This window comes from Cucurbita moschata, unplaced genomic scaffold (genome assembly GCF_002738365.1).
Source record: "Cucurbita moschata cultivar Rifu unplaced genomic scaffold, Cmos_1.0 Cmo_Scf00054, whole genome shotgun sequence".
Lineage (NCBI taxonomy): Eukaryota > Viridiplantae > Streptophyta > Magnoliopsida > Cucurbitales > Cucurbitaceae > Cucurbita > Cucurbita moschata.
In genome coordinates, this window is record NW_019268570.1 from 1,887,323 (window position 1) to 1,905,307 (window position 17,985).

Sequence of the window (17,985 nt, forward strand, 5' to 3'; positions counted from 1 at the left end):
CTCCGGGTGAAGATGGATGTTATCCTCCCGTTGAGCATGTTTGTTAATATTGCATGAACTGCTGCGTGTTAACTCTTATGTATGATGATTGCTTGTGTTATCTTTCTTGATGAGTAGGAAGAAATTACGAGCTTAGATTAGGGTGCTTGTGACTAAGTAGGCTAGATGAGACCCTAGATTGGGGAACCTCTAGAACATTGTGCATTTAGACCCGTGAAACGATTACCGGCAGATCCAAAGCCCAGAATTCAAAACCTGATAGGTTTGTGAGACCTTGCACGAGAATCCTAGAGATGCATGAATCCAAGTCTAAGCCACCAAGTTCCACCCTAGAAAGAATAGTAGGTCACCACGGTAACTGTAGGTAGCCCGCTAGAGTTAAGCAGTGTGGATAGTGTCATCAGAACCTTCACTTCCCTCTCTGCTCCGATATCGTACCGTCGAGACAGAGCTCCAGTACGGAAATCGTTGAGCATGACAGATCCGGATAGGGAAGTGTGACAGGTGCCCAAACCTAGTGGTGGTAGCTAAGGGGTCTTCTGAACAGGACTCCTGGGCCGTAGAAACCCGTCCTTGAGCAGGGAACGTGGAGCCACGTAGGATGACTCAGTAGCTGACCGGCACACAGGGGGTCGCACCCCAAATTTAGTGGATGTATGGTCCCGTGCGAGGGTTGTCAGCTAACCTCCACGGATGATGTTCAGAGAGAGTCACATATTCAGATCCAACCATACGATCCCCTCAGATTTACTTATGAGGTCGCGCAAAGAGAGTTGTAGCGGGATTCGCACTCACTAGAATCCAAAGATAAGACCGTGTATACCTACTAAGATAAGGATGCGAAAAGAACCTACAAGTAGGTTGCTTATTGAGTATATTTTTATAATCACTCCTTTCTTCCCTTTTTTTTTAGGTACCAGTTGATACGGGGAGGTGTTCGAGAGTTGCACTGTCACATATGGGTGTCATTCCGGAGCTTCAGTCCCTTGTCGGTTTTTTAGAGTCCTTCGTCCGTTTTCATATTTAGAGTCTTTTGTATTTCATTTTATATTTGTAATCCCTTCGGTAACATTTGACTTTGATTTTATATTTAATTTTGGTGTCCTTGATTTCCTTTTCTTGTTTTAAATTTTTGGCGGATTTTTACCTCCTATTTTATTTTGTTTTTAATTATTTGTTTTCAATTTCGTCTTTTTAGTCACGATTCGATTTTTCGAAATCTCAAAAATCGGGTCGTGACAATAAAAGAGAAAATATAAGGAGAACTCTGACTAAAGATTTATAGTGATGACTTCAGGCATGTATAGTAAAGAGAATACAAAGAAAACAAGCTGACACTTAAATTTTCAAAGGAGCACAAATGTAGTAAAGAGAATACAAAGAAAACAAGCTGACACTTAAATTTTCAAAGGAGCACAAATGTGACCCATGCAAGGTAGACTTTGTTTAAAGCAAATAAGAAAACAATTTTAGGATCATACAATAATACACACACTTGATCTAGATGAACACAAAAATAAGAGAAAGAAAATACCGTGAGAATTTTGGCTAAAGGTTTATAGTGATGATTTTAGATATGTATAGTAAGAGAATACAGATAATACAAAAAGTACATTTTTAAAGCTCTGCCTAAGGGCCACCACTAGCCGATATTGTCCTCTTTGGACTTTCCCTTTTGAGCTTCTCCTCAAGGTTTTTAAAACATGTCTGCTAGGAAAAGGTTTCCACACCCTTATAAAGGGTGTTTCGTTCTTTTCCCCAACAAATGTGGGATATCTTAATCCCACCCCCTTTCAGGGCCCAGCGTCCTTCTTGACACTCGTTTCTTTCTCTAATAGATGTGAGACCCCTACTAAATTCACCTCCTTCGAGGTCCAGCGTCCTTACTGGCACACTGCCTCGTGTCTACGTTCTTCAGGGAACAGCCTCCTCGTTGGTAAATCACCTGGTGTCTGGCTCTGATACCATTTGTAACGGCTCAGGCTCAATACTAGCAGATATTGTTTCTTTGGGCTTTCCCTTTTGGGCTTCCTCTCAAAGTTTTTAAAACGTGTCTACCAGAGAACGATTTCCACACCCTTATAAATGTGTTTCGTTCTCCTCCCCAACCAATGTAGGATATCACAATAGTTAGTAACACTTAAAAAAAAATCTGCTAAGTCAAAGTTAGAGGGGCAAAACCTCAACCCATTATAGAAGTCCAAGGATCCCAATCAAATCACCTAGAAAAGAAAAGACAGAATGAAAACTGGAGAGAGGAAGGGTAAGCCGGAGTACTCGTCGAACCACCACTGAAAATCTACCTTCAGCCGTGAATCCACACACAAGGACCCCCTTCTTAGAAGGACAAATAGTATCGAGAGGCCGACGCTCCATTTCCGTCCAAATCCAAAAGCTTGCAAGGTAAGATTCTTGAATGAAACTCTTCAAATATGACTTCTTATTGAATGAATCAGGTTCTGAAATTCCGATATATTCATCTATTAAGAACTCTCCATTGGAACCATTTATCCTAGATGTCGGTGTTCTCACACGGGGGAGTGCAGAGCAGGAACAGATGCATGCCACAGATGTAGTTAAGTAGAGCATTTTACAGCAGATTGCCCTTAGAGGAACGATCAGCATGTCAATCGACCTGCGACACATAATCAGAGAGGTCGGGTTGCTCGGCATTAGTAGGGGTGAGCTGTAGCCCAAGCAACCATAGTTAGACAAGCTGACGAGCCGAACGCAGTTGTTACAGGTACGCTACCCATTTTTGGTCATTTGGCTTTAGTGTTATTTGATTCGACTTCGACACATTCGTTCATATCTGAGGAGTTTGTAGAGCTAGCACACCTAGAGAAGAAACCTTTAGAGGTCACCCTATCAGTGTCCACCCCTGCTCACGGGTTATTATTAGTTACCCATAGGGTTAAGGATAGTAGTGTAACAATATTAGGACGTGTCATCGAAGCTACATTGATAGTGTTAAGCATGTAAGACTTCGACGTCATCTTGGGTATAGATTGGCTAGGCGAGAACCGCACTCTGATAAATTGTGAAACTTGAATAGTGACTCTCAACCTTCCGTCAGGGGACAACTTTACCTATAAGGGAGCCACTTCCAAAAGAACCTCAAAAGTCGTAATAGTACTGAAAGCCAAGAAGATGATTCATAGTGGCGCAAGTGCATCTTTAACCAGCGTGACCTTAAACAACAGTAACAAGCAAATAGTCTCACCAGTACACATCGTTAGAGAGTTCGTAAATATTTTTCCGTAAGGATCTTCCAAGTTTGCCCCAGTCAAGAAAGTCAATTTCGGGATCGATCTAGAACTAGAAACTACGTCGATCAATAAGAGTACGGGTATCGTCGAGTCAAGTTTAAACATGATAGTGTAGCATGTCATAGTGACCAAATGCTCTACCTTATCTAGTAGAACCCATTTTGAGAGAGGGCATGAAACCACACAGGTAAACACAGGAGCGGGCAATCACTAAGGAGTCATCACCCAGACTAGTTATTAGATAGTTCTGCAGGGGAGCCAACTAACCTCCCATGGATGATGTTTAGGCTAATACATATCATACTACCCCACCAGATTATTATGATGTAGCGCCTAAACTTTAGACATCAGACATCCACAACATAGGTAAAAGAAGTTACCTAAGTCAAAGAACATAAACATCCACAACATAGGTAAAAGAAGTTACCTAAGTCAAAGAACATAAAGGTTGGACAACCTATACATACCCGTAAGGGTAAGTTTCATACTTCGTTCCATCTCCACTTGTTCAGATGGTAAGAAGAAATTAGGCCAGAATTACCTAAAGCCTAAATTAAAGCATGTGATTATCTATTTGGTTAAGGATACAATAGGAAGTGAAACCTGCAATATTTAGAACCATTTGTTTGGTTTTCACAAAAATGTTATCTGACTTTAATTCCTCCCAAATTTTACCATATTTTAACTAACCTGATTTTCAATGTTTACTTTTGGATTGTCGGTTAGTTGGGGTATGCTAATGTTTTATTCAATCTATGCATTTATATTTTAAATCATTTAATCTCTCTTTTGTCACCTTTTATTTTAAAAATGAGAAATTTTATCTTTTTTTACGTGAGTCATATGTATCAGTAAGTAATTAAGTAATTAAAAGGCTTGTAAATGGGTCATTACAATTAACTCTTTAATCAATTAATTTATTTAACCTGTATCCGGTCATTCAATTAACTCTTTAATCAATTAATTTATTTAACCTGCATCCGGTCATTCAATTAACTCTTTAATCAATTAATTTATTTAACCTGCATCCGGTCATTCAATTAACTCTTTAATCAATTAATTTATTTAACCTGCATCGGGTCATTACAATTAACTCTTTAATCAATTAATTTATTTAACTTGCATCGTAAATACAACTAAATACATCTACACATCCTGCAAGATCTCACAAATTACAACTCACCCATCAGTAAATTTACATTCTACACATTTATACATTCATCACTCTTATTTATCTAATATCTAAACATTCTATCCATGATGCTTACCAAATTAGTTATCATCCAAGGGCATAGAAATTATGGGTTGGCCAACTCGGTTGGATCCTTAACTGTGAGGGATGCTCCATTGTCTGATGTAGTGATATCAAGAATCATTGTCGCTGCTTTTATAGCCCTTATTACAATAAAAAAAATGAATGTATAAGTTCACACAAAAGGATATATTTATATATGATTTGATGATATCCATACCAACGTTCAGGTGGTAGATATTTTAAAGCTGCACTGCCAGCAGCTGAAACGAGCATGTCTGTGTTTATGGTGCCTGGATCTAAGGCCACAACTGCTATTCCTTCCGGCAATTCTTTTGCTACAGATTTGCTTAACCCCTCAACTGCCCATTTAGATGCACAATACGGTGCAATCTGTCGATACAGTGAAATTATGATTCCATTGAAATATACTAAAATAAATGAATCAACCATTGAAATATACTAAAACAAATAAATGAATCAAATAGAATAATTTGAGGGGAGAGTTTCAAAAAAAAAAAAAAAAACCTTAACCAATGTGCTTTTAAATTTGTCTGTGGCTGTGAATAGAGCGTACAATTGAAGGTATTTACAAGGTAGAAAGCCCTAAAAAACGTTCATTTAAGTTAAACTCACTAACAATTCCCTCAACTATTTTCCTAAACTTTCTCCCGATGACAACTATAACAATTCTCTCGACTAAATCAGTTACCATTTTCCTAAATTTAAGTAATAACTATTTGTACTAATTCGTTATTGACTTCTCCGCTGCTAAGTGTTTAAGTTATTGACTCCCGTTCTCCCCTGTTAAGTAGTTAAGTTATTGACTCACGTTCTTCCCTAAGTGTTTAAGTGTTTAAGTTATTGACTCACGTTCTTCCCTAAGTGTTTAAGTGTTTAAGTTATTGACTCCCGTTCTCCCCTATTAAGTGGTTAAGTTATTGACTCACGTTCTCCCTATTAAGTGGTTAAGTTATTGACTCACGTTCTCTCCTATTAAGTGGTTAAGTTATTGACTCACGTTCTCCCCTGTTAAGTGGTTAAGTGTTTAAGTTATTGACTCCCGTTCTCCCCTGTTAAGTGGTTAAGTTATTGACTCCCGTTCTCCCCTGTTAAGTGGTTAAGTTATTGACTCACGTTCTCCCCTGTTAAGTGGTTAAGTTATTGACTCACGTTCTCCCCTGTTAAGTGGTTAAGTTATTGACTCACGTTCTCCCCTGTTAAGTGGTTAAGTTATTGACTCACGTTCTCCCCTGTTAAGTGGTTAAGTTATTGACTCACGTTCTCCTCTGTTAAGTGGTTAAGTTATTGACTCACGTTCTCCCCTGTTAAGTGGTTAAGTGACTCACATTCTCCCCTAAATGTTTAAGTTATTGACTCACGTTCTCCGCTTCATTTAGTTTGAGATTCTTTACTTTGAGTAATTTCAGCATATCTCGAAAGCTTAATCCTTGTTGGGACCTTTGTGAGAGTATCTGTATGTTGCTCCATAGCATTAACGTTGCTTAATCCCTTATCAACTCCATCTTCTTCGTAAGAAATTATAATTCCTGAACATGCAATTTCTTTCGTTTCTCTCTTTTGCATACGAACTTCATTATCTTGTAAGGTATTCCTTTGTTTTTTAACCTTGGTTGATTCTTTGGTTGAGATGACAAGTTTGATGAAACATACTCTTTGCTAATTGAAGTAGCCTCTAGTTTTTTTTGTAGGATTTGTTTTTTCGATTCCTTTTTCTCCCGACCCATTGATTTCTTCTTCCCTTTCTCACTACCAATGCTAATAGATACTTTTAGAAGATGTTGATGGTCTTCGAATAGTATCTTATACAGGCAATTCTTCAACTGTTTTACCTCCATCAACAAGGCTCCATTTCTATCGAATATCTCGAGGAACAAGCCAACTTACTCCACTCGAGGAACAAGCCAACTTACTCCACTCGAGGAACAAGCCAACTTACTCCACTCGAGGAACAAGCCAACTTACTCCACTCGAGGAACAAGCCAACTTACTCCACTCTGCTACTTTCTTCTCCACTCTGCTACTTTCTTCAAACTCGAGATGTAATATACCTTGGTCAATAGATGTTGATCGTCATTCTTACATTAGAACAAGATGGATCATTTGCCTTTGATCGGTACAATTGATGCATCGCAAAACTTCATGTTTCCAATGAATTTCTCATCAAGCTCCTTGAACTTTGCTTTGTCTCTAGTGATGTAGTTGCTCACTCCATTGCCCAGGTACCACATGTTAGTCTCCATTTGGTCTTCTTCATCCCTTCTCTTTATTGAGCATCAACAAGTTGGGCATTGTCTCAGCCAACATTAATGCACGCTCTTCATCATCCGTGAATGTGAGGTTTGTCTCCTCCTCGTGCTCCTTGTTGTGGCCCTCTACCGCATAATGCCTGTATTTGATCATACTCTTGTCCTCCCAAGGTTGGCATTGTCATGGATTTGTGAGGTATTGTCATGACCTCCTTTGTTACCACGTCTGCGGCCATGTCCGCGACCACGTCCATGACCTTTATTTTCCTTGTTATAGCTGTCATGTCCCCTTGTACCTAAAAAATAAGAGTCAATTACATCTTTCTTTTTTGTCCATGCGAGCAACTCCTCATGTGTGAGTAAGAGGAATTTCTCCTCTCCTTTGTTTTCGTAGCAACGATGTCTCTCCTCATGAACCTTAAGATAATTAAGGACCTCCTCAACCGTCATATTCTTGAGGTCGTTAAACTGCTCGATAGAGCTAACAATCTGCATGAATCTCGGGAGAATAACTTCAAGGAACTTCTTGACGATGGAGATCTCCTCCACCTTGTCGCCTAATGAATGGATGACGATCGTCGACAACTTCATAGTAAAGGAGTCTACTGATTCACCCTCCTTCATGCAGATAGACTCGAACCCACTTTTCAAGGTTTGCACCTTTGCTTCCTTGATATGTTTCACTCCCACATGCATTGTTTGCAGCGTCTCTCATGCTTTCTTTGACGAGTCCTTCTCTGCCAACATGAGAAAGATATCCTCCAGGACTACTTGGTAGATGGCGACAAGAGTCATCCTATTCTTAGGCTCATCAACGTCATCACCATGCTCCATGGCATCCCACACGACTTGTCCCTATAAGTTAACACGCATCTTTATCGACCATGTTGCGTAGTTACTCTTCGTGAGTATCGGGTATAGGAGTGTTACATTCCCCTACTTTCTGCTTTTTATAATCGTCATATCTCCTCCGACAACTTTGTAAGGTGACTGGCATTTATTTTCGCTTCCTAGCTCTAATACCAAAGGTTGGATATGACCTATCATTGAAATATGCTGAAACAACAACTTGAGAGAGTTTCTTAGAACACAGGACCTTTCAATTCTATGGGTTGTTGTGAATGAATAGACCATACAAGTATTTATAGAAAATACTAACAAATTTAACTTTCCTCGAGATAAAACTACCGACAATTCTCCTAAAAATAAATCATTAACTATTTTCCTAAATTTCTCCTTCTCTCAAATAAATCACTAACTAATCACTAACTATTTCTCTGATCTTAAATTAATAATTATTTTACTAAGTCAACACTAATAATCTTTCCATAAAACTTTAAATATAAATGACATACATGTGCAATTCCAGTTCTTCCCGCTATTGAAGACATGTTAATGATTATTCCATGCTTGTTTGGAATCATAAGAGGAATGAAATGGCGCAAAACGTTTGCTATCCCTTTCACATTGGTATCTATAACATTATCAAATTCTTCGACCTCCACCTCCCATGCATTCCCAATTCTATTAGCAACACCTGCATTATTCACTATCAATAATCAAGAAAAAAGTGTTTAGTTTCTCAAAAATTGGTTCAAGTAAGAAATTATATGAAAAAAGGGAGAGGAATACCAATGATATCGGGTACAAGTTTGTTTTGGACAACCCCTCTTGCTAGTTCTTCAACACTATCGTTTGATCTCTGCAAAACAAACCTTTTGAGTCACTTTTCTAAGAACTTAGGACGTGGGGTTAGAGCATTTGCTTACCACGTTAGCATTGAAGAGCAAGTGGTTATTGGAAGAAAGTTGCTGACGAAGGGAATCAAGCTTAGGTTGGTCACGTGAACAGCCAATTATGGTGTGACCACGGTTAGCTAACTCCAAGGCTAGGGCTCTCCCCAAACCTTTGCTCACGCCAGTTATCAACACAACCCTTGAAGGGTTTGTGGGTATTCTCGAGGATTCGCTCAAGGTCGAGGCCATGAAGGTTGCTTGAGACTATTCCAGAAAGATAGATGAAAGTCTAAATATGGTTCTGTGAATACGCGGTATTATAAGGATCCTTCAACCATTATCCACAGATTTGTGGATGAAAATAAAAGGGAAGGAGGACCACGTAGCTTGCGTATTGATTACGCAAATGAAAATTGCCCCACACGCCTTCTTGCTCTTTATATCAAATACATATTATTCGATAGATCTATTTATTTATGGTATCTCAAGCACCTTTTTTATTTATTTTTTCCTTTTTCTTTCTTTAAGTCCAATCTAGGGACTAACTCACAAAGCTCGTTTATTTTGTTCAAAATCTCAGCATATCACCGATGAAGCTAACTATGACTATGATACCAAAGAGAATCTATGTAAGCATATATGATTCACTTTCGACATATGGTCTTATTGCTTTGTTTTTGGAACCACTTCAAAAATTTCATACCAATAGAGATAATTACCTTATTCTAAATAGTTACCTTTTAGTCATAACCATAGATAGATATCTTAGAAAGTTGGGTTGTTACATATATTGATATGAAATTCTTGAAATTTGATTTAAAAACCTTTAACAAAACTTTGAGATCTCAAATATGCAAAAACTGCAAAACGATAAGAAAAACTTGATGATCAAGATCAATTGTAAAAAAGAAAGTTGTTTCTAATTTGAATTATCTAAATACAAGAAAGGTAAAGAAACTAGTTTATGGCTTAACCTAAGGTCAATTGAAATGTTGTAAATCTTATGTCTATAATACTTATAACAATCAACTTAAAACTTTAAAAATTATTCTCTAAAACTAAAAAAAATATAATAAAACCTCCTTAAATTCGAGAATTAATATTCTAATAAGCTAACATAAAGTTTGTAACCTATCCTAAAAGTAATCTAAAGGTCACTTGATGTAGTTTAAGATAGCTTGGGTTATTTCGTATCATATATATATCATAGATCTCTCTCTTTCTTAGTCTATGACTCTGTTTGCATCTTTAAAAAATTTAGTAAATTTCTTATGTATCTTAGTGACAGGAGAACAAATTAAATTTGGACAAGCTAGAGAGTACAAGGAAAATAAAAGAAAAAAAAAAAGTTAAGTTATAAGTTTATACTCTAATCTCGTGTTTATTTAGGTTTTAAGTTTTTAAAAGTATTTAATAGGTTCCTAAACTTTCATTTTTATGTCTATTAGCTTCTTGAAGTTAATTTATGTATTAGATATAAACTTAAATTTTTTTTTGTCTAATGAAATCTAATCTTTCAATTTTGTGTTTGGTAAATTTGTAAGTTTTAATAAAATAAAAAAAATTTTAAGTCTCAATTACAGGAAGGAATAAATTCTTTTTAACTTTCTTAAAAAAAAAAAATCACATGGATGCCTATTGGAATATAAATCAAATAATAAGGCACATTTGTTTTCATATAGAATATTTGTAAAACGATATAACAAAATAAGCATTTAATGTATGAAGATCAATCACTTCCATTTTCTCGAAACATTTGTTTGCACGGAGAATTTTGGGGGCAATGAAAATGATAATAACATGATAAGCATCAACTCTTGAAGATCATCACTTTTAAGTGTCTTTGTTGTCTACTTCTCCTCTTATCCAATATAACTCATCAATTTTTTTTTTTTTTTTTTGTTTACTTTAAGATTGGGAGATTCGAATGAACATCTAATCTCTCTAGAATAAAACATATTTCTAAACCAGTTAAGCTATACTTATATTGATATCATATTCAATATCTTGAAATGGTTGATCGTGTCATTTGAATAGTTTATGAAAGATTAAGTTTAATCCATAGGGATATACTTGAAAATCCATAAAAAGAAAAAAAAAATCATATTTAGGAAGGAATCTCATGAATTAAAGCTAAGTATAAGCAAAATGTTTTGGGACGAATGTTTGTCATTTGTAAGGTTTGCATATAATAGAGTAATTCATAGTACCACTTATTGTGCTCTTTGGAAGTTATTTGTAGATTTAAACCACTTACGCCTCTTGATTTGCTTCGTATTCCTTCTAATATTGTTGTGAGTGAAGCAACCACAAGTAAGGCAGATTTGATCAAAACATTGCACAAAGAAATGAACGAGAGAAATGAGAAACAAAATTTTAAAGTTGCTTCAAGAATTAACAAAGAACGGAAGGAAATCATTTTTCAACCTGGTGACTGGGTTTGGATACATTTTCGCAAGGAGCGATTTCCATCTTAAAGGAAGACAAAGTTACATCCGAGAGGGGAGGACCTTTTAAGTTTTTGAAAGAATTAATAACATTGCCTATAAAATTGATCTACTTCAAGGATTTTCAGTACATTTGACTTGAGTCCTTTTGATGTAGGTGGTGATTTTTCTGATTTGAGAACGAATCCTTTTGAAGATGGGGCAGATGATAAGGATCAAGGTGTTCCAAATGTTCCAACTGGACCTATTACACGATCTAAGGCGAAGAATATTCAGCAAGCATTCATTCTTCATCTAAAAAATTGGATAGGATCGGTTCAACCATTATTTCATGTGTTACAAGTTGATTCAATTGAGGAAGAACCATGGAGATTCAGAAGTGAATATTTGCATGGTTGAAGTAGCAAATGTAGTTGCTATAAATTGCACTCTAATTTGTTAGAAAACTTTATTTATTATTTTAATTTCATAATTTCTTACGGTGTGCAAAAGGGTGGAAAGTTACTCGTCAAAGTGGCTATAACTTCTTTTTTTTTTTTTTTTTTTTGTGGAGATTTCAACGAGTGAGAGTGAATTATGGCCACTATCTTATCTAGTGAGTATTTGAAGAGTTGGGAGTTTGTTTTGTGAAGAGACTACAAATACCCTTAGAAATTTGAACATCATTCTTGTCATTTCTAAGTTTGAAGCAATTCTTGTAGTAAATTGCATCTGAGTCATTCAATTAAATCTTGATCACGCTCGTTTATGGAGTGACTCAATTTAGAACAAGATTCCAAATCTTGCTTCCAGATTTTTTATCTTGAGAGGTAATCTAATTCTAACCTTATCTCTGGGTTGATCCGAATTTTGTATAAGGAGGTGTTAATTTATTTGATTCAAGGGTTCTTACTTCAACATAAGTGTGGATCGTTGAGTTGAGAATTAGGGCTGCCTTATCACTTTCAGAACTGATTTTGGCTTTATCGCACAAATATAAGGTCAGTATAATCCCCAATTGCTCAATTTAAACTATCTTGAGCTAGAATTCGAAAATTATTTGAGAATTAAGCAAGTGAATCTCATTAAAATATTTCTAATATGATGTCATGGGTCCACCTAAGTTGAAACAAATGCTGAAGGATAGTCTCAGACTAGTTTTAAATATTTAGGGGCGGCAACTAAGGTCAAACAGGTAAGTAAAAATGTCATGTCATGGGTCCACCTAGGTTGAAACAAACGCTAAAGGACAGTCTCAGACTAGTTGGAAGAATTGTATGATGTACGATGATACATGCCTCGTGATCCCAACATGCATCATAATTAGAAATGTTACGCTATGCTATGTATGTTATGTGATGACCTATGATTTTATGTTATAAATGTATGTGATGTTCTATTATGCCACATGATATGTACAATATGAAATGTTATGTATGTTATGTTATGTCATGTTATAAATGTATGAGATGTTCTATTACACCATGTAAAGTCATGATATAAGCCATACAGATTTAATGGTGATGTATGTTAAAAGTCATGATCAGTACTATGCATACATGACTCATACGTGTACTATGCCATGAATGAAAAGAAGAACCAAATTATTCTTATTATATTCTATGATTTTAAGTCATGGGGACCTTATACATTTATGTATGTCATGTGTATCGAAATACTTTTCCATTATGTTATGTCAGTATAGACTCGTACCTTCGATATCTATGTTCGTCATAATATCATGTGGGCCTTTTCCTCCATGGTGGCTAGCGACGCATCAAGGCGTTTAGCTTGATGAGTCAAACTCAAGGAATATGTATATGAGCCCCCTTGGTAGGTCCATATGTGCGTACGTGGGCCGTGTGCGGGGAAGTACCACACATCCAATCTTGCTCGGACTGAAAAGAGCTCAAAGTCATGTTGTTGTTTTAAAGGATAGACCCCTTCATGTATGTGTGTGCTTGCATTACTTGTCCCTAACAGTAAGGTTACTAAATTAATATTTCTTAAAATACTTAAGCCACGTGCTACCTTTATATTTTAGATAAAAGTAAAGTGTCCATACATGAATGACGGTGATGCTTGAATGACCATAGATGCTGAGCTAAAATAGGAGAGTAGTTTGCATTGTTTTTTCTTAGTAGTTCATTGATAGTATAGGTTTTCTATTTTCATACTAGGATTTATGTTAATGTTTTGTTATGACCATGTTGTTATTTGTATTTCTTGTTTTAAAATTGAACCCACAAGTTCATGGGTTTGTTGGAAAGGTTTTATTAAATTTTAGGCTGCCACTTCTAATTAATTAGAGAGTATGTAATCACCCTAAAATTAATTAAGGAAGAAAAGAATAGAGAGAGAAAAAAGATTTAAAGAGAAGTAAAGCAAGTGAGTGAAAACTCTCACCGTAAACTATTAGTAGGCTCTCATCACATCTATAATCTAGTAGATGTACATTAGGGTACTTGAAAGTTTGAGCCTAATCTCTACTTATATCTAAGTATTAGAATACTTGAAAGTGTCGAGCGGTTATCTAGTTATTCATGGGCCCACTCTAGGTTCAATGGAGGTGGTTCACATGTTTCTGGCGTTACGAATCTACTGGTTACCAATCTCATCTCTAGAGTGAACTACTTTTCTTTTCTTAGACTTAGGAAAAAAATGTGTTAGATAGCATGGCATTTAGCTATTATGAACATCGTCATTATCTATGGAAGGTTAGCTGAAAATCCTTCCATATGGCCATTGAGACACTCTAAAAAGAGGGGAGTAACCCCATTTGTCGACCAACTAATAGGCTATATGTAAGCTCCTTTGCCCCATCTCAAGACAAGCTTACAACACAAAGGTCCTATTCAGAAGACTCTCTGATTGTTTCCACACACGAGAGACTTAAATTGCCTTGACACACTACACTATCTAGCCTAGGCCTGGCTCAATAGTACTTATACTACTAGGTAGGTCATGCGCTAAATGTGTACTAGAAGGGATAAGAGGTGGATATTCTGGTTATACCATCGCGTTGCTATAGGGTCAGTTAAGCTTTCTTAGTTATCTTTATCGTGAAAGTCTATTAGGTTTTTAGGGGTGTCAAGGTGGTTTAAATCTCATCTCGTGTTTTGAGTTACTCAAGTTTAGCTCCTGGGGGCTAATCTAATCTCTGGGTGCACACCGGTCTAAACTTTTGATCACCGCTCACAATTCTGGAGTGCATGGTCTACAAGAAACACACTAACCTAGGTCAATGTGTAAACCGCTTTAGTTGTAGTGCCTAATCTTAACTTGATTCACTCATACAGGCTTCTTAGAGAGATATTCCTATCGATAACCGAAAGCATGGAACTCATATTCTAATCGTCATCTTATATTCTATGGGTGCTAAAGAGGAATTGGGATCCTAAGACGACTAAGTGGTTTAACGCAGACTTTCGGCTCCATCAACTCACTATATCTGTTGAAGTAGTCCCCTGAATAGCAACTATCTAATGCAATCTGTGCCGGATATTTTAACAAACAGCAAAATATAAATAAGTGAAATTTTTTCAAATATATAAAATAAAGATGACATGATATTTGTAAGTATGTAAACATTACCTTGCGAGGCATCACTCCAAGAAGCTTCATCATCAATGCGAAATGATCCAACTTCGAGAAGAGAAGGTCCATGTAATAAGCTGATACTCATAGCAAAGTCTTGTTTTGCTATTCCCAGAACATGTATATCATAGTTATTTTAAAAAATTAAGAAACAAGTACCATATGTATACTACCACTATCCTACGAGCTAAGGGAAATACGATTAGCTGAGATAATAGCCACATTGTATTAAAAACACGGAAAGAAAGGTATCAAGTTAACAGCAAAATTCTTTATATTTTCCAAACGACAACCTTTTCAAATTATTCCCCTGACATATTTAGTGTAAGACATAGTTGAAATTAAATTGAGCCTCCTCAACCAGTTAACCAAACAAAAAACAACCGACCAAATATTTTTGTATCAGGTAAACTTCCACATTATGCCGCTCTTACAGCTACAGCAAAAGAAACGTGTCAAAGAATAAAATTATAACTCATTGATAACTCAAACAAACAACAATAACAAATAATAATAATAATAATAATAATAAATAAATAACTTTGTAGCATGGTTTTCAAACGATTGAAAAAGTCTCTGCTTTCATAGTTGTCACCACTGTGTGGATATCACCAGTGGCCAACTCAAAACTAATGCAAGCAAATGACCACATATCTGTTGGAGTCGAATATTTAGATCCAAGAATAACCTCGGGACACCTATACTGCCGTGTCTGAATATCATTAGTAAATTGCTTGCAGATAAGAGAAACTTCGAGAGTGGGTGGGCAACTAGTATCAAATTACTGCCATGTAAATTGCTACAAGTATCTCATCAATGCCACTCTAATTATCATTGGCATGTAAGATGAAATATCTAATGTCTAGCGACATCCTTAATGCTAATTACATTATTAGGAAACTAAATTTTTCTGACATACCGAGGTATGAGAAATAGTGATCAATTTCATATGCGATTGTATATCCTCAATCCAAAAGTTATCTGGTCACTGATTAATGCGTCTTAATTTGGTTAAACTAAACCTAGAGCTTAACAAACCTTCATACTAACGTCTATTTATACATTAATGTTAACACGGATAGACATTGTTTGTTTTCCTCGTTGAACTTGAATTCATTACTAGTTATAGTCAAGAAAACACAAATCTGATCACTGACATTGTGGTTAAGGGTCGTTAACTTAAACCAAGAAGTCTGAGGTCCAAAACTTGCTACCTGCTTGGAAGACTTACATTCTTTGATTGGGAGCTTCCAAATGTTGTGAAGTTGAACAATAGTAAGCTACTTTGAAGTTTGTGAAAATGTAAAAGGTCAGGATTTGGGTACTACAAAAATTTTGAGGAAGAAAAACTCCCTAATTCACTTGATTCAGAATGAGAGTCGTGTATTGTTTCCTTCAGTGTCAACCTTGAATTTTTGCCAGTTGTTTTTCACTCAAGCTCACTGGCAACTTGACCTGCTTGTCCATTTTGTAATGTTGGCTTATCCCTTTTGATAATAGCAATGATATTTTGACTTTCTTTTTATTAGGGAAGGATTCTTCTCCAGATTTGATAATTCTGTTCAAGATCAAGCAAGTAGCTGGCATTCTGATACTGTGAATATTTGCTGAATCACCACACCTAAATGGAGGTGAGAGTTCTCTTATTTATAATCATTTTCTGGATACAGAAATATGGTAAATTACAAATATTATGGAAATAGTAATAAAAGAAAAGAATAATAAATGAATGCAATATATTTACCTTTAATAAGAGGGCAAATATGGTAACCCGTAATGTAAGGCAAATATCTAGATATTTGCCTTATAGTGAACGGTCAACTATCCTTAACACCCCCCCGCAAGCTGAGCGTCGGATTTGAACGAACGTAAAGCTTGGATCTGAAAAATTTAAAGAGAGACCGAGAAATACTCTTTGTGAAGATGTCAGCAACTTGAAGATGAGAGGGTACATATTGTGTGCGAAGTTTGCCAGCGATAACAAGTTCTCGAAGGAAATGATAATCTAGTTCAACATGTTTGGCCCGCTTGTGAGAAACGGGATTAGAGCTCAAAAAAATAGCACTTTTGTTGTCACATAAGAGTAAGGGCTGCTTTGAAATAGGGACCTTGAGGTCATGCAAAAGATGCGTAACCCAAAGAAGTTCAGCAGCGGTTGTGGCAAGAGCACGATACTCAGATTCACAGCTGGAGCGTGAGACAGTAGGTTGCTTTTTGGCACTCCAAGAAACCAGATTGTTACCAAGATAAATAGAATAGCCGGATGTAGAACGACGAGTATCGGGACAACCAGCCCAGTCAGCATCCGAATAAGTGACTAGCGTACTAGGAACAGTGGATGGACGAAAGGTAAGACCAAAGTGGAGTGTTCCTTTGACATAGCGAAGAATACATTTGACAGCAAGAAAGTGATCTGCAGTAGGGGCATGCAAGAATTGACTGACAGAATTGACAGCATAGGCAATATCTGGACGCGTAATAGTCAAGTACTGAAGGGCGCCAACAAGAGATCTGTAGAGAGTAGGATCAGAGAAAGGAGAACCATCAACAGTCAGGTGTTGAGAAACAACCATGGGAGTATGAACTGGTTTGCTATCGAGCAACTGAGCACGAGTAAGAATATCTCGAGCATATTTTAATTGACTAATAAAGACACCATCAGGAGTGGGTGAAGCTTCAAGACCAAGAAAGTAACTGAGAGAACCCAAATCTTTGGTAGCAAACTCAGAATGAAGCTTGCGAGTAAAGCTGTCAATAAGAGATGAGTTGTTGTCGGTAACAATAATGTCATCAACATAAAGAAGCAAATAGATAATGTTAGATTGCTGATGAAAGACAAAAAGGGACGTGTCAGCGCGACTGCAAGAAAACCCAAGTGTGAGAAGAAATGAGCTAAAACGCTGAAACCAAGCACGAGGAGCTTGCTTTAAACCATAGAGGGCTTTCTTTAATAGACAAACATGAGTGGGAAATCGAGGATCAATATACCCAGGAGGTTGTTCCATATGAACACGTTCAATAAGAGTTCCATTGAGAAAAGCATTCTTGACATCAAGTTGTCGAAGAGGCCATTTATTTGTGACTGCAATAGAAAGCACAACACGGACAGTGGTAGCTTTGACAACCGGACTGAAAGTGTCAGTGTAGTCAAGACCAGGAACCTGAGTATAACCTTTGGCAACAAGACGAGCCTTGAAACGCTCGACAGATCCATCAGGCAAATATTTAATACGAAACACCCATTTAGAGCCCACGATGTTGGTGTTGGCAGGGCGAGGAACCAAAGTCGAAGTATCATTTTGTTGTAATGCTCGAATTTCTTCATCCATGGCAGCCACCCAAGCAGGATTCTTAGCCGCAGATTTGAATCCTTTTGGCTCAGTGGATGCAAGAAGAGCAGAAAGAAGTCCAGATGAGCCCAAAATACCAAGATTT

General features: G+C 36.8%; 1 protein-coding gene across 3 annotated transcripts; it reads right to left on the minus strand.

Annotated features, from left to right (window-relative positions):
- Window positions 1-4,365: 4,365 nt before the first annotated feature.
- Window positions 4,366-8,816, minus strand: LOC111436452 (NADPH-dependent pterin aldehyde reductase-like). Of its 3 annotated transcripts, none has more exons than XM_023074241.1 (5): window positions 8,561-8,816; window positions 8,424-8,493; window positions 8,147-8,340; window positions 4,742-4,914; window positions 4,366-4,664 (listed from the first exon to the last, which is right to left on the minus strand). In XM_023074241.1, exons 1-5 carry the CDS (start codon window positions 8,774-8,776, stop codon window positions 4,568-4,570), a joined length of 750 nt encoding a protein of 249 aa, XP_022930009.1. In that variant the 5' UTR covers window positions 8,777-8,816; the 3' UTR covers window positions 4,366-4,567. The 3 variants fall into 3 exon arrangements, with proteins under 3 accessions (XP_022930009.1, XP_022930010.1, XP_022930011.1); XM_023074242.1 differs by having other exon boundaries at window positions 4,518-4,664; window positions 8,147-8,328; XM_023074243.1 differs by lacking the exons at window positions 4,366-4,664; window positions 4,742-4,914 and adding an exon at window positions 6,522-7,646.
- Between the last annotated feature and the right edge of the window lie 9,169 nt (window positions 8,817-17,985).